The following is a 17935-nucleotide window of genomic DNA, read 5'->3' as shown; positions in this document are numbered from 1 at the left end:
AAGCAGTTATATACACAATTTTACAAAAAATATTGTTGATTTCCATTTCATTTAGTGCTATTTCTACAAGTATGAATGTAACTCAAAAAAATAAAAGACAAAAGAGTCCCACAACTGCAGGGCAACACCCAGCTTCTTGGTGAGATAGTGATCAAAGGGAAGGCTGTCTGGCTGCTTGACCCCTGCCTCACCCACTAAATAGCCATGGATGAAAACAAGCCAAAACTCCAATGTATATATGCATCTGAATCTGGCTTTGGTCATTCTTTGATATCGTGCAGTTTTGGCAAATAGCTTCTTTCTTACATTTAGTTCCAGTTCATTGGACACCACTTATTCATAAAGTTAACATAATGTTGGTAATGTGGTTATAGAACCATGCCATAGCTATTTGAGTCTGTTCATCAAGTGCAGACACAAGTGTATTGCTGCATAGTAATATATTGTTAATGAAAAAAAGTTTTCAAAAGATATTTTTTATAAAATGGAAGGCATGCTTTCACTTTTTTGCATAATGAAAGATAAGATTATTGTTAGAACTAATCAAAATGAGTCATGATGTTTCATTTAAGGTCTGCAATGAATGATGACTCGTCCAATCCGTTTATCTGGATTATTTTTTTTATTATTAATTATTATGTGCCAACTTATGTTTAGTTTATATTATGTTAAAATTAGATCTTACGTTTGTGAGCCAAGTACAAAATCTACAAACTCTCTAATTAACCATCACATATCCCATTAAAGCACAACCTTTAGATTAAATACTAAGAAACATTCACAATTCTATTTTCTAGTGTATTTAGCAGTACACTAAATGTTAAGCTGCTGCAATAAAATACTACATGACCGTTCATTTACTTAAAAACATACTGTACTGTAACATACTTTTAATTTTCCCAGCTTTCCTGAACTGAACTTTTAGTAAGAGTCATTAAGATGGAATCACTGTAGTCGACCATGGCTCTGAAAGCCTAGCCAAACATAATATAAAAATTAAACAGAGACATTAAGACATTAAAGGCTTTAGAGGATAACAACATATGTGCTATTGGCAAATTTTTAAGCATTGTAGTGAACTGGGGTGAATAAATGACTTCATGTAAAGTATGTGGAGAAAGAGAGTTTCAATGGCTTAAATAGAGTCATACTGTGAAGAATGATTTGAATACCCATTCGATTAAGGATGACACATTCAACTGAGTCATCTAACCTTCTGCAGCCTGAAATACAGCTGAAAGATTTAACATTAAGCTATGTGTCTTAGTATCTTATAACAGGAATCATGACATTGCAGATTGGCTTTAAATCAAATGAATATTCTCTTAAAACCAATTTAGTTTAGCTAGTGAAGCTGGCAATAAATGTAAGTTCATATAAGCAATCTTATTTCAAAACAATATGCAACACTGAATTGAAAGGGAATTAGACACTCAGATGACAGGAACTTTCCACATATCATGTTACAGCATGCATGTAGCTATACACACATACAGTATATACTTAATGAATCTGCCACAAAAAAAGTTATCCAACCAACAGTGAGTCACCAACATGTTGAAGGGACAAGGAGTGTGTTTGTCATGCCGTGTATGAACAATGTGCATTTCACAATTTTTGCATTAAATGACATTTCTCTCAGTGGATGTGAATGCATTTTGATTTCATTAATATAATTCCTACTATTTGCATTGCTAGGCAACATGTAGCTACATAAAGTAGGTTTCATCCACACATAAGTAATTTTACTTGTTATACTCAGTGTTATACTATTTTTAGCCTCTCTGTTATAGTTGCAAAGAGGTACTGTAATTTGTGGATGCTGCCTCTCCTTCATCCCAACTGTCACTAAAAATGTAATAAGTCTTTGTTTGAGTCCACTGCCTCAGGGGACAGGGTGTTGTTTAACACACATTTCAAAAACAATGTGTGCAATAAAATATTTTGAGTGGACTTCTAACTGCAATTGGATTAAACCGATTCCACAATGACCACTTTACGAGCCAGAGAAGAACACTGTTCACTTTCACATGTAAGAAAAAATACACAGGAAAAACTTTCAGGACATATAATTTATTTTACAAATTGAAAGACACATACAGCTCGAAAAGCCTTGTGTCTTCAGGTCTTCTTGCTGTGATGGGTATCCAGATCAAGATGTCATCTGCAGGTTAGTTTCAGGTAACCACACCAAACATAGTCTCTGCAGTAGTGAAATCCTACATATGTTAGCTTGTGTCTATTTGTGCATTTTACATCCATGGAGCCATCACAGACGTCTCCTTCTGTACCTGCTGAGACAACAAATAACATCCAGTAAGCACAGAAATATATATTTATCACTATAGTTAAAGTTAATGTGTAATGGCTGAGGTATTCATTATTCACTGTTAAAGTTACTATTATACAGCATCTATTAATTCAACTATGATTACATCAATGACAAGAAAGGTCTTCATGCACTTTAAATGCAAAAAATACATGTAAACAGCATAAATACATCTTGAACATGTATCTTTATGAGAGCCATCCACTGACTATAATATTGTTACCTTATAACTACTCTTTCTTTCCCTAACACTTAACTCAAGTCATCACACGACATGACTACTTTTTTTTTTTATAATTTCCAGAGAACTTCTTTAGTAACCAAGGACAGCATCGGTTTACCTTGTTTAGTTCAGGAAAAAGTTCTTGAATAGCAATATCCAAAAGTACATATGTCAGCTGAGGAAGGCAAAAAGCAGGAAGAGAGAATGAAAAGCTTTAAGGCTGGTGATGTTTTAATTAAAATGTATACAGCAAACATCTTTCAAAATAATGCAAACACTGAATTTCAAAGGAATTGACACTAAAATTGTAAAATTGTGTGGTTTCCATATCCTGTGTTACAGTGTGTACCTATACAGATATCCAGTATAGCAGAGAAACACATTATCTTCCCTCAGGTCATTTTTTTATCTTGACGAGAAAAGTTAATCATCAGTGAGGTACAAACAGGCTGAATAAATGTGGAATATTTTACATGTGAAGAGTGAGTATGTGATGGTGTGTGTGTTATTGTGTGACACTGTACCTGTTTGTTAAGAACTGACTGCTGTAGTCCATCAAAGAGGAGACGCACTCCTTCATACTTGGCTTCTTCTCCGATACATTTCCCTAGAATGTCTAAAGACAACTGGTTATGACTTTCCAGCCAACACACAAAACTGACCACATGATCTCACATCTGTATGTATTTTTAAGTGAAAAATGCAGACAGTCAACAAGCTTCCAAACTGGATATATATACCTGGAATATATCTCATCATTTCCTCAAAGGTCTTCTTAGCCCTCTTCTGCTTGTCTTGGGGCGAGCGGGGCAGACTGCTCTCACAGAAAACGGTGTCTAGAAGAGCACAGAATATGCACAACTTATTTAAACAGTGTGTTTAAAGGAATAGTTTGATGAAATACACTCCAGGAGTTAGATGAGAAGATCAACGCCACAGTCATTGTCCATTGACACAGGTATATAAAGGTGGATGTCATGACAGCTCACCTAAAGTGACTGCAAAACAACTTGGTTGCAGATGGGACATGATGATGAGCCAAAATAAAAAATCAAAGGACGACTGAAGGGGTGTGTCCCCTGGGCCTTCATCCAGCTGCCTGACTCTACTGCACAGGTTCTGGTTTCGATTGATGTCAAAAAAGCAGGATGGTAGCTACTGGATAAGATACATTTTGGCTTCACTTTTGCATAACAGTAGAGAGAGGAAATGCATTGTCCATCTTTATACACCGTCAATAATAGAGTCCAGAACTATATATGGTCAGGTGATTAGCCTACTATCCACCTAGAAGAAAGAGGAAACAGCAAGCCTGGCTCTGTCCAAAGTTTTAAAACATACCTACTAGCATCTTTAAAGTGCACTTTGTAACACGATGGATCTCTTTTCATAATGTGTAGACAAACAGAAATGTTATTCTAGGGGGAGTTAAGTGCTGTAACAAGTCATTTTCCCCTGCTTCTAGTCTTTAAGAGTGGCATTTTTCTTTTATCTAACTCTCCAAAAGTTTTTTCAGGCCTGTGTGTGCAACAGTGTTATTGTAAGAAAGTGATACCCTCGCATTGTGCAACTGCAGTGTACCTCTGAGCAGGGTGATGAGTGAGACTAGCCGGTGCTCCTGGACCACCTTGTTCAATTTGTACTGAAGGTAATAATCTGTGTAAGCCTCCAGGGTGTTCTTGAACAGGATCCTTCCACCCATTAGCAGGTGGTGCAGCCAGTCAGGGATGCGGAAGACAACTCGGGCTGACAACCATGAAGGAGATAATGACAAGAAGACAGAGAGAGAGACAGAAAGAAAGAGAGAGAGAGTTTGAGTGAATGATGGTCTCTGGTGTAATTGACTAAGTCACAGATTCATGAGGGAGCAGCCATCTCCCAACTCACCACATTTAACAGGTCTCATTTAACAGTAACAGCAATTTATTTTTCTCACAATTACAAAGCAACACCATCTTTCAAACAAAGAAACAAAATCACAATCATAATACAGAAGTTGTTGCATTATAAAATGCATGACAGCTAGTGTACATCTTTTCCATTTGCAACTGCAATATATTAAATGTGTTTTTGTGAGAGATTTGTTACCATTTGTTCAGACTGCTGACACATGATTCACATTTCTACAGTATGACAGTAAAGCAATGATTTTCAGTATGTGAAACTTAATATTTCATGTAGACATGCTGATCGTAATTAGAGTTAAGACCAAAAATTGTCTGTGCCAGCTAATATTTTTGTTTTTATTGAACTATTGTATTCTTGGTAAAACAAATCTATTATTCATTCTTTCAATATGAAAAAAGTCTCAATAGAGGATGAATTACGTAATGCAATAAATGTATTAAATAACATATTGTGATGATTTTAATAACAAACCCAGGAGAACTTGCTTACCCACATACATTAAGTAGTCATACACCCCTTCAACAGTGATCATTTCCATGAAGTAGTTCTGATTGTGTCTCTTTTCAGCCAGTTCTGATCGGTTGGCATTGTTTTTGAAGAGATCATTAAAGAGCTACGAAAGAGGGATTTAAACACATTTTTAGTCATTTCATTGACTGACAGAGTTCTGCTTAAGTAAGAATGCAAAATGTTAAGATTGTAAATATTGCAATTAAAGGCTTTCCTAATTATGCTTTTAGACTGTATGACAACAGGTTGATTGCATTTGCCCCTTTATTGAGTGACAATGACACTGATGTGTTCAAGCACTAATTAAGTAGGCATATATAATTAGCCAGAAATGGCTTAGAAAACCTTCCAAGATCTCATCAATTCAGCCACTGACAAGTATTAAAATTACAGCCTACGAGGTCTGAGGATGTCATTGTATGTCAGAGTACTGTTTTGTGAACTATTTTAAATGGAAGAGTCACATTTTGGTGAGCCAAGTGTCTGTATTTACATGATTATTCCACACAGTTTAAAAAATGTGTTTAAAAAAAGTTTTAAAAAGAAGGTAACATTTCTGACAGTAAAGTGGATGAGAAGTTGCCCTACAATCGTTAACAGTTACTTCAGTAATCTCTTGACTTTGCCTTGAAAACTTCATTAAAAATATTGTGAGGAAATGTTAGCTGGCAACCATTCAGATGCTAATTTAGAAAAAATCCAAGTGAAAACAAAGAACGACATTCCTGAGGCCTATACTTGCTGAGAGAGAGAGAGAGAGAGAGAAAGAGAGAGAGAGAGAGAGAGAGAGAGAGAGAGAGAGAGAGAGAGAGCAAATAAAAGATGTAGATTATAGACTTTCCAAACCTTTTTGTCATTTTCTGAAGTGGGGCTGAGAATAGTGAGCTCGGGGCGGCTGGGTTTGGGTTTGGGAGATTCACAGGAGTTGAAGAAGGACTGAATGAAAGGCTCTAGATGCTGCCCTTTCTGACAGAAAAGAAAAACACAGCAGACAATCTGTGTAAGTTACATACAGTAACTGTGTTATTTGTCTTACTGATATATTTGTCATATACAATTGTTTAATGGACCATTAACCATGTCAGATATACACAAGGGACTGCTTAAACTTGCAGTGATTTGATGGGAAACATTTTTATTGGACATTGAGGAAATGGGGAACATTCCGCAGAGACCCAGGCCACGCACATACACCCACACACACACCTCTAGGAATGTATTACTTACCTCTTTTATCAGTTTGCTGGGGACTGACTTAATGATTTTCCCTATGAAACACAAATAATTTGTCTCAGTGACGTATAGTTGTATAAATATTGCTTCTGTCTGAGACACGTATCTTTTCACTACAATTCAAGGTCAAACTGATCAAACACATTCAATGTGTGTTTGACATGTTTTCTTGTTCAAATCCATCTCTCGCTGTCACATGGTCTACATCTCGCTCAGCTAGAATCTGGCTCATACTGTACCCAGGTTCACGTCAGGTAGCATCTTGTCCAGGAACTGAGACTCCATGCTGTGAGGTGACAGGAAGTCGGCAAGAAGCTGACTGTTGCTCAGCTCCGGGTGCTGTAAAAGTTTCTGAAATGAAAACAGATAAACACACTACTCTTTAGGTTTCTCTTTTATATAGGGACATAATTCAGAGGAGCTTGGATGCATTGATTTTTAAATTTTAGCCTTCCAACTAGCTTTTGCTGTCCAGTAACTTCATCATGCTATAAAAATGCACTTAAAGAGACTTGAAACTCATTTTGAGTTACTAATCTCAATCCATCACATTTTTAGATAGTTTTTCTTGGTAGTGTGTTGAAGGTCACTATGTCTCTAACACATCTGGGATATCAGGCTGCTGCTGATAACTGGGAATTTGTGAGGAATGTTGTCAAGAAATAAATCCCACAGAGCAAATGATCTGTGGTGACGAAATGAATGTAATTTTTTTTTTTCAACACAAAACTTTACAACCAAATCTCAAATCAAGCTAGTGTCTTTGGATGTACTGCTAAAAAGAGTCTTAAAGTGGAGCCTGCTTGCAACAACAAAGTTTCAACTCTGTCATTTTCTCTGTGTTTCAAAAGCTCCTGCTGCAAAATAATTTCTTCTCCGGTTAGAAGATAAATAGATTGATTGATCTAACCTTTCCATACAACTTCAAAATGAACACTTTTAAAGGTTACGGTGTAGTGTGTTCCTGTCAGGACATTGGAACAAATGCTCAGAGAAACTGAGAATGTTCCGATTTATTCTTGATGTCTGGTCACTCCTGGTGCTGCCTGATCAGCTAATTGAAAATGAGTGGAAAGGTTTGTTTGAAGCGGAGCTGAGAGAGTGTGGGCACATGTTTATATACTCTCAGCCAGAGTAAGAGTGGATTTTAAAGAGGTAACAAAACTGCACTTAACCTTTTATGTTAGAATGTAGAAATGTGTGTATAATGTGAAAATGGGCTAAGGCTCATATTTCTACCACACAGATATTAGAGTGAATGAACTGCTGGCTTATCTCCATGCTATTCAACTAATATATACAGAACATATACGACTTGTTTACCATTGGAGCCGGTGCTTGGTGGGAAATTGGCACATGTTCAGAATGTGACTACAGTTTGCTTGACACATATATGATTCCACTTTCAACACAGAGATCAGAGTCACAGCTGTATGTTTTAAATATCTTCATCCCTCAGTCATTAGATATTTCTGGCTCATTGCCAGACCAACTAGTCTGACTGTGCAGTAAAATTCATAAGCAAAATCTTAAGTGTCTTATCTCCAAAAAGATCTACCTGAAGATATTCCTGGAACTCCTCCCGCTTTGATGTAAGAAACTCGTAGTTCTTGGGACCGATGATTCTCTTGGAAGGCAACTGTGCATCTGGAAATGATCCTGCAGAGGGTGTAAGATTTCACAGAAAGGACCACTGAAAAAAATAATTAAAAGAACAAGCATGGCCATTTATTTAAACGGGAAAATAGCAGTTTGGTGTGGTTTTCAAATACGAGCTGCTGAATGATGGCAGCAATAAACATAGATGACTCCTAAAACTAGCATTCACTTGGTGGTAGTCATCTGTGAATTCTGGATTCGTTGGAAATACCTCCCTTATGACAAGAAATGAAAAAAAAAAGCGCAGAGGCCTCTAATTAGCAAACTATAAACTTACCATGGAACTCAGTGAGCTTTGACTCGAGGACATAGAACTCCAGATATCTTCTGTACACGGACCACATCTCAGTCTCATGTCCCACTGCAGTCAAAAACAAACAGAGAAAACAGAAAGAGATCTGACCTCAGTTAACACATTATTACTGCCACATGAAGTAACTATGCAGGGTGAGACCAACTGTTCTAAACTTAAAAGCCTTTTTTAACTCTAACTTTTCTCACAGCTTTTTCTTACCAAACATTACTACATCTAACACTACAATGTCACTGGGACAAATCTATGGGGTCTCAGTTACAGTTTTGAATTTAGATACTAAAACAAGATGTATTTTCTTACATTAAATCAAATTAAAAATCAAATCTAAGCTTGAAAACCTAAATTCTCAGTACAAGGTTACTGGATTGTTGGTGGGTTGTTTGCTACTGTTGAAAGGCTGCTGTCACTCAAATCTGATCAAACCACACCCACATAAGAAGATTTTTCTTTTTAGTTTTCAGGGACTTGCAGTAATACATTATTGCTCAAATCATTAATCTGAATCCATGAAATACAACTCTACAACATCATGTAACAGAGCACAATAGCCTTAGATGACACACTAGTCAGACAGAAGGACCAAACAGCTCAGCCTCACCTGCTTTCCGGTCATTGCGCTCCACATCAATACAGAACACAGGAATCCTCTCCCTCTTCACGTCGTCGTCATAGAAATCAATGTAAGGGATGGTGATGTTCCAGGCTGAGAGGTTTCGAGGTGTGCTGGGGGTGGAGGCTGCCTCTACTGGGGAGTCATCCTCCAGCACCATCATAGCTTCCTCTACCTTGAATGGAAGGAAATAAGAGGGGTTAGGGTCACTTACAGTCTGCCTCTTCAAAAAAACGGAACCTGGTCAAAGCTACTGGTCCTGTGGAGATGCAAAACACTGCAGGTAAAAACAGTGAAAAGAAAATAATTACAATGGAAACCTGGCTAATCTCAAAATCGCCACAGACTGGACAGCTGTGTTGTTATCCTTTTATCAAATTGTATAACATTTACTATGAAGAATAGATCTTTAAAGAAAAAAACAAACATTGGCTGAGACTCAGCTAAGTGAAGGAAATGCAAAAGTAAACACAAGATATCCACTAAGAGTAGGTACATGATAAACAATTAAAAAGGCATTTGCAGACATTTAACTGTTTTACTGTACCTGAAGAGAATTATGTTGCATATGATATCTGTGGTTGACTTTCTACACACAACAATTATAAATAATTCCAGTTGAGCACTCCCTCTAAAGAGAAAAGCAGACGTCTTCTAGTCAGAATCTCTGGAGCATTTATACATCAGTTGTTTTCATTGGAAAATACTCTTAAGCCCCAAACTACCCTCTGTTAGTTGAGCATGAAATCTTGTGCATTGCTCAAACCCATCGAACCGTTTTTAAGATGCATTTGATGAAATTATGCAGCCATAAAACAGTAACAACCCATAAAGCTTTCATAGAACACTGAACAAGCAGATATATATTTTATATATCTGATTATGTGTAAATAGTCAAATATAAGGGTTGTAATGGAAACATTTTAGTTCAACTTTCTTGGATCAAGTAAGTATTTCAGGAAGCCAGACAGTACTGACCCAAGTTTAACCTCTGATACCATCTCAACAGAAAACTAACATTTTGAACACATGAGAGACAGATTTGGTGAACAATGTGGCTTTCCTTTATTTGATTACCAACGCCCCCATGTGGTGACTACAATATTGGTACGGAGGGGCTTTTGCTTAACTTCCTTTTACAGACGCTTGGCTGTTTACAATATAATCATAAATGGTTGCACATTAAGTAATTTGATACTTCATTTTAAAGTAATGACTTGAAGTTCATATTCAGAATGAGTTCACAGTATTTTATATTTTCTTTGTGAGGAACAGAAATCAGGGATACACTGTTAGAACTGTGTTTAAATGTAGACTTTGGTTTAAAAAAAAAAAGACAACTATTGACTCATTATAACAAAGCACGTTAAGTAATCTAAAAATGAGTGTTTGGATGATTTCTAGATAAGCCTCACCATATCATCCTCTCCCTCTACCAGCCCATAGGATGGCAGCATCGCACCCTCCATGGTTGTGCTCTTGAACACCCCTTTGATCTTACTGCCAATGCGGCTGATCCCAAAGGACTCGCCCCTCTTTGACGTGTTCCTGCAGGCCAAAGAGGGAGGTTATTAGACAATGCTTGATGGGGGAGATGTGCATGCCTTCAACAAAGCGAATGCAGCTTGAGAGAGACGACAGGGGAGGAACTGTAGAGGAGTGGATGGGAAGGAGCAGCGTACTGCATCGCTACCATGACAGTACATGGGAGGGGTAGGGAGGAGGGGGCAAGATAGCCAAATCCAAGCCAAAATATCACTTCACAGCCATCTCGTAATGAAATGACTGGGTTGGTTAAACACTGCCAAAAGCAAACATAGCACGCACAAGTGAGCAGTGATTTCATGAACAGATTTTCAGTGATCACAAATATGTTGTATGATCAGTTACCAGTCAGCCAGAACAGGCACACAGCATCGCAAGTGCTCTGTGTGAGTGCCTGTTAGATAAAGTGGAATAAAAAGCACCATATAGCTCATGGTGATACACCCAATACACAAGAAACTGAACACTGAAAAGTCACTGCATTGTCAAAAATCAACAGGTCTTTTACCTAAACACAACAATATTAGAGGAAGAAAAATTAAAAATAAAAAAAAAAAAAAGGTTCCCATGCATTGGTCCCACCATGCAGGCAGCTGGCTGGGGCTGGGGTCGTGGGGGGACGGTGGACAGTATGACATCACACTGAGAGACCTGTGACAGACAGATGGACCCAGACTTACTTGGGTGATGAGTGGCGGTGGGATAGCGAGCCGTATGGGTAAGTTGTAAACGTGGACTGGGCATGGAGGGAGTTAAAGGATGCAGGTGAAGAGCTGCCAGAGGCGGTGAACAGTGAGGACGGGGACTCGGGGCTCCAGTCCCAGGAACTATAAGCAGAACAAGGTCACATCCCCACAGGCAAATGGAGGGAGAGGGCCGTGGATCATACCGAGGCAGGCAGTATGGTGGTTACAGAATCAGAGTGGATATTCAGTCACAGACACAGCATGACGTTGGTAATACATGGAATAACGGGCGGACATACGGGCAGAGTGGAAGGTGGGGTTAATGAACTGCAAACATGGAGGGAGTTTAGGAGCCATTATCTATCTTTTCTGTCTCCTTTGAGTGGCACAATTCATGCTGCTTTGAAAACTGCCTTCATAACAAGATTGCTTTTCAAACCGGGTGGAAGATCTGAAATATTTAACCAAACATCCTTCTTGAAGTTGCCTTAATGCTTAAATAAAATAATTAAAATAAAGCTAAACTAAGATATTCCATTACACGCATGTCTCTCAATTAGCTTGATTAACATATGAGATGACTCATGCTATGATTACCATGATTAACTGATTAAGGTCACTGTTCTCAATCTTCTCTCATTTGTGATTACAGCACAAGTACAGAATATACACATATTTAGTGTGTGAAATTAGATTAGCAATAAAATTATGAATCATTATCATATGATTGTTTAGTGTTCACTGAATCGAACCTCTGATTGCAGAAAGTTCCGGGAATTCTGAATTTGTTAAAAAGGCAGTACATCTTCCTCTGTAGACCAGTCAAGCAAGAATGATGTGTCTTTTGTATCTTGCGTGCAGCAGCACTGTTCAGCCAGCCACTGTTTCTGATCAGCACACTGATGCCTTATACTCACCGGATGTCATCCAAACTGAGGCTATTTCTGGAACAATATGCACAAGGAGTTAGTGGCAGGGCCCCCGTGGCCACATACACACCACACCCTGTGATAGAAACATGACAGTTGTTCCCTGGGCTCAAGTTGCTTCACTAAAAGTGCAATTAAACCACAAATTTGAAGCTTTGTTTTCATAGCTTATTTGGAGCTTGTTTTGTTGTGAATTCATATTAATTTGCAGATGCACCTAGCATATGCTACATTTATAGGACACGTCAATAAATAATAATAATAACAATTCAGAAAGTTTAGTTTGAGTTGTATGTGGGTGCAAACACAGCAATCAATTTTGTGCCGCAAAAAATAAACTACCAATGAGGCATTCTGTGTTTTTTTTCTGTTTATTAGTCTATCTAATGGCAAACATTACAGTCAAACCTTTCTTTTATTTCTCATACACACACATACACAAGGTCACTTTTGGGACATAACATAGACTTACATTAATTTTGTGACCAGTTACCCTATCCCCCCCTAAAACACACACATATATACACACACACACACACACACACACACACACAATACACATGGTACACTAACACGTACCTGCTCATTTTGGAATTCCTGGCAGGAGATTCTGCCCCTCGCAGGAGCTGGCGGAAATACTGCAGAAGGACATGGAAAGAGGAAATAACTGTATACAGTTCAGGGCAAACAAATATACAAGCAACATTATAGAGACTACGCTATGCTATATATCTATGTAGTGACCTCATTGTGCTTTAACAATAATCATAACTGCACTGTTTATAATATTATTCTCATATCATCTTATTTTCCAGACACACTATTCATGCAGGCAGTGGCCTGCTGTGGACAATGGCTGTGCACCGGTCTGCCCAGCTGTATTCATTGAAACGCCCTCTGAGGGGTGAAATTTGGCTTGGCAGCTTGGCATAACGCCAGTGTCGGCTCATTGGCCAGCTGCGTGTCTGGTATTGATGACACGGCTGATAGTGGTTGGTGGATGAGAGATCGGAAGAGGACTGCGCAAAAGGGTCAGTTAATTCACAATCACCTCTAATGCCATATAGTTTTGTTAATAATCAAATTTTAAAAACTGCAGCATATTAGCTTTCAGTCTTTTGTGCTACAGCGACCAAAAAAAAGTAGACTGTATTTAGTAATCAGAGCATGACAAACAGGTAGAGATAGAAAACAATGTGAATATCAAGCAGATGTCAGGGTGGTTGACATAAAGCTGAGTGATTTATTTGATGGTCTAGATGCTAACCTCGTCACTGTGACAGAACATTGGTGTGAAAACATTCTCCAGGAGGGACAGGACATGCTCATAAGCTTCAAACAAACATCTCATGGTCTGTAGTTTCACCACCTCTGAATACGGGCCCTCAGCAACTAAGAAAGAAAAAAGAAACAAATTATCTTCATAAAATCAAAAGGGTTCATAGGTTATATATGCAAATGTTAATTACGGTGTCACATACTGTTGCGTATTTCTTCCACAATAAAGGGGTCAAAGCGGATCTTGTCGACGCTCTCGTCCAAACAGTAGGTCTCATAGATCTTCTTCACCTCCTCGTGGAGCATCATCTTCTCTGAGTCAGACAGCTCTGGGCACAGTATCCTATCATTGAACTCCTCTGAGACATTTAAAGAGTCAGATATATGTCAGTCTTACTGCGTGAGGACCTTTAAGAATACATAACTGTGGTATCTACAAGCATTAAGAGTATGGACAGCCTTTGAGTCTTGCTGCTGATTTCAAACTGACTGAATGGATGGTAGGTGATAAAAGAGTAGGGCTTCTATTCAAGTCATTTCTCCACTGTAGAATAAATTGATTGCATTGCAGCTACTGCCACAAGTTCCTCAAATGTATATAAACCAAATACGATACCTATTTTACCAAAGTTGAAGAATATTTAAAATTTAAAGCCGAAATTTCAGATGATGTTGGTCCCAGTGGTGGTGGGACACAAGATTTGCGATGCATCAAATTACTTCAATTTAAACAAATAACAGCTTGACCTGCCAACACAATCACCTGGAAGTACTGCCACAAACTTACCGACTGCAAGGCAGAACTGGAGCACGTGGACAGCCCCCTCTTGCTTCAAAAAGTTCATGAATCGGAAGAGAAGATCTTGCTGTTCTCTGATTTCCTTCAACTCCAACTTCAGCACCTGGTGAGGGAGAAAGAAAGAGAGAGAGTATATGTATGTGTGTGTATAAGATATTATGGCATGAAGTAACTAGTGGCTTGTTCATGAGGTAGTAATCAGATATTTCTATTTGATTAAAGATTATTTACAGTTGAAATTTTGATTGGAGGGTACACTTACTGAAGGCTTTTTGTTGCGAATATCAGAGTATTTTTGCAGGAAAGGAACCAATGCTGAAGTTGGTTCTGTGGCTTCTTCCGGCTAGAGGGATGAAAACATAAATCTTATTCTCTTTGCAAAATCATGTTTAAATAATGCAAATTGTGCTGCCTGTGCACATTATAACAGTTACTTACTGGAGAGTTGTCGATGAATATCAAAAGTAAATGATTCACTGTGTCCTAAAATGGAAAAACTAGCAGTCAAAACATAATATAGCACATTGTAATTCCTTACTTACTTAAAACCAACATTTCCTGTTTGGTGTTCTGATGAAGAAAGATCTTTGTGTTCCACTTGCATGCTTGTAGTAAAAATCACTAACTGAAAGGCTGATTTAATACTAATCAAACATTGTCTTGGTCTGACAACAACTTTGGTTTCAGAAAATCAGTCCTTAATGTGTCTACACTCACAGGATCAGCCAAGTAGTCCATTGAAGGAAGGAAGACAGAACCAGCCAAGACTTCTCTTATCAGGAGAGTAAGAGATCTGAGAGGAGTGATGGGATAAGGCAGCAGGAAAAAAAGAAAATGAAAGAGTAAAGAATGATCCTTGTCTACTTTTGACAATACTGTCAGACTTTCTCCTTTGGGGGGGACGTTAAATAATACTGATGCTGTGATGTTTTGTGACACACTTTGACAAAACGTATATGGGAGTGTTGCACCGCCTTTCCTGTCACAGCAGTGAGTTACCTGCAGTCTGTAGCCTTGGGTGGCAAGATGTAGGGGAAAAGCATCTCTGTCAGCTTCCTGAGGTAGAGCAGCTCATCTCTGCGACTGCGGAGGGCTACATGAAGGTCAGGACCGTATTCTTCTAGGGCAGCTTGTTGAAGAAACTCTGTGTTCTTTACTGCAGAGAAGAGCAGAAAGAGTTAGCGTTTTATATGATGAAATACAAAGAAAATGACTCAGTGTGTGACCAGAACAGCAGTACCTTTTTGCCTTGCTTTGGTAATAATTTCAATGTGCTTCATGGAGACTTTAAGAAGCCTTTTTGTGATGAGTGATGCCACATCAACCTGGGACAGAAACAAATCAAATTACTTTACACTTTATGTTAAGTTAAACTGAATCCCAAAATTTAAACGCCATACAGTCTGATTCATCACCTTCTGAGTTCGACGGACCAACACAGCTGCAAAGAAACGCAAAGTCACTCTCAGCTCGTCAACAAACGCCTCATCATCTGTGATGTCTCTGAAAAAGGAAGCACTTTAGAGTCACTAAACAAGAAACTTAAGGTCACTCAGATGTATAATAGATAAAAAGGCATGATTTACCTATACCACGGATACACAAAATTTTCTAGAACAAGCTCCAGAATCTTGGGAAAAAAACAGAATTGGATTATGAAATTATTTAGAAATTTACATAAATAGTAATTTAAAAGATATATTTCATCCACGGATGCTTTACCTCTGAAAGTGAAGTATCCACCTTTGAAGGAACTTCCAGATCGAGCCATGGTTGATAGTTTTCCAGTAATAAAGTCGGCCTGTCATGAATTGAACAAACCAAAACATTCACTGTGTAATACATAGAAAAAACACAAGTATCCTGTCTTAACACTAGAGGGCAGTGCAACATGTGCCATAACTTCATAAACAGCATGTAACAGTGATTGAGCACATGGAAAGCATGTTGACAAAATAATGCAAGACTCCTCTGTTCAATAAATCCAAATAGTGTCTGATCCTAAATGAATCACTTTGTTTAATTTTTACTCTCTGTTTTAGTCGCACAGCAGGATGGGCAGTAGCATGCTCACATACTCACAGAGAATATCCAGTTGTATGCAATGCCCTCCTAATATAAATGTTGGGGTCACGATACAAATACTGCTTTCCAATGCCCACTGCACAACACCACAGCCATGTAACTCACCTGTGCCTTTTGCATTTTATTTTTCCACAAACAGCACAGCTGTGGCCCAGCGGAAACAGCTCCTGCTGGTATGACTGCAACAGAATTAACATACAATAACATATTTATAACCAACATAACTGCGATGAATGTTAACATGTTTAATACTGTTTTTCTTCCTCAGGTTTTATTACATAGGCCAGTTGTTGTCAAAGTGGGGTATGGGGACCCTCCAGTAATGAAGATGTTCTAGGCAGGCATTTTTTTCACTACAGTTCCACACAAAACATGTGACTATTTTGGTCATGGGTTTCATACACTTTCTATAAAAAAACATTTAAGCAGAAATCTTATCAGGTGGGGGACCCCCGAGACAAAATATAGTCAAATGGGGGTCTGTGTGTCAGTTTAGGGGTGCATGATATGAAAATGTTTAAGAACCACTGACATAAGGAACTTATTATATGTAGCCATTAACAGAACCATCCCCAAACACAGTGAAATTGTTAAAATAAAGGATTGAAGCCAAATTATGGGACATTTAATATCATTATTATCACCAAGCTCTATTAATTAATTCTTGCTTTCTGACTTACCTTGGTCTTTGGTTTGATGGAGACTAGGATGTTGGGCAGCAGTGACTCAGGCCCCAAAGAGCAGTAGAAAGTGACAACACCAGCCAGGAAGGACCAAAACACCATTATAATGTGAATATATCTGTTAAAGTAGAAGAAACATTCTGCTGTTCAATATCGGGAAGAAAAAAAATTCACACATTTTACAGGAAATAGATGAAGGTGTCAGGGGTGTCATAAACGCTGCTGTGCTATTTCTTACCTGTTTAAAAGCACAGTGGACAGTAGCAGCACCAGCAGCAGAAAGCAGAAGACTGGATACTGTCGGCCCAGCTCTCTGAGCAGGTCCAGCTTAATTTTGCGTCTTATTCTCTGCAGACAAGCCCTGATGGCTCCCATGATTGTTGTTTTGGGAGCCTGTGCACATCTAAAGCCTACTGCACATCACTGCAAAAATAATGAACGCATGGAGCATCTGTTAAATAAACAAAGGCGTATGACAGCGACACAGAAAACTCGACTATATGAAGATATTTTATGCAGCACTTTTTTTCCCCTTTTCTTTTACACCAAGCAGATTGCAATGATTTTTATTTGTCGAATCTTGCACTTACTGTTAATGTACGGTGGATGTTATGGGCCATTTTTCACTGTAGTCCGGCAGCGACCATCATGAATTTGCGAGATAAATACGCAGCCTGTCTGTTTGAAGGATCGGCTCAAGGTAGGCGAAGTGCCGAACAACAGCTGTAAACCACAGCAAAGATTAGCGGCAATTACGCAGCATCATCTGTGTCCACACTCTACTAAAGCCCAGACAGTGTTTGTCTAATGGCTGCGGTGCTCGGGCTGTCACTTCTGTCCAGTGCGGGGCAACGCTCGCTGACTGCGGCTGCCTGTCAGCTCTAGAAACGCGTGATGTCACCTCCGCTGGGCTCACAGTAGCCGCTTGTAATATACAAGCTGCTGTAGGAAAGAAGCACTACCGTCTCAAAGTGAATTAGCAAAAATGAACGACGTTTCCTGACATTGTGGACAGGATGTGATGGGAGCGGTGGGCCTCACCCGCCGTGTAAAATTTTAATATTTTTCTTCAAATAACGGACTTAAAGCGCAAGCGCCGACACTACTATATGGTTCATATCGTACCATGACAATTTAGCCTA

At 38.7% G+C, this 17935-nt stretch overlaps 1 protein-coding gene across 2 annotated transcripts; it reads right to left on the bottom strand.

The window, feature by feature from the left end:
- Positions 1 to 2157: 2157 nt before the first annotated feature.
- Positions 2158 to 17611, bottom strand: LOC128374863 (sorting nexin-14-like). Of its 2 annotated transcripts, XM_053335091.1 has the most exons (31): positions 17384 to 17611; positions 17032 to 17216; positions 16791 to 16911; positions 16216 to 16289; positions 15748 to 15826; positions 15612 to 15655; positions 15441 to 15528; positions 15266 to 15350; positions 15025 to 15181; positions 14743 to 14818; positions 14464 to 14508; positions 14288 to 14368; positions 14014 to 14128; positions 13430 to 13585; positions 13216 to 13340; positions 12528 to 12586; positions 11937 to 11963; positions 11014 to 11160; positions 10204 to 10336; positions 8777 to 8963; positions 8140 to 8223; positions 7762 to 7862; positions 6443 to 6554; positions 6198 to 6238; positions 5817 to 5936; positions 4950 to 5073; positions 4134 to 4298; positions 3293 to 3388; positions 3077 to 3168; positions 2671 to 2727; positions 2158 to 2291 (listed from the first exon to the last, which is right to left on the bottom strand). In XM_053335091.1, the coding sequence occupies exons 2-31, from the start codon at positions 17166 to 17168 to the stop codon at positions 2253 to 2255; spliced, it is 2967 nt and encodes a 988-aa protein (XP_053191066.1). In that variant the 5' UTR covers positions 17169 to 17216; positions 17384 to 17611; the 3' UTR covers positions 2158 to 2252. The 2 variants fall into 2 exon arrangements, with proteins under 2 accessions (XP_053191066.1, XP_053191065.1); XM_053335090.1 differs by lacking the exons at positions 11014 to 11160; positions 11937 to 11963.
- Positions 17612 to 17935: the final 324 nt, after the last annotated feature.

The sequence above is a fragment of the Scomber japonicus genome, chromosome 16 (genome assembly GCF_027409825.1).
Source record: "Scomber japonicus isolate fScoJap1 chromosome 16, fScoJap1.pri, whole genome shotgun sequence".
Classification (NCBI taxonomy): Eukaryota; Metazoa; Chordata; class Actinopteri; order Scombriformes; family Scombridae; genus Scomber; species Scomber japonicus.
The sequence above is the reverse complement of the archived record's forward strand: the minus strand, read 5'-3'. Positions and strand labels throughout refer to the sequence as shown.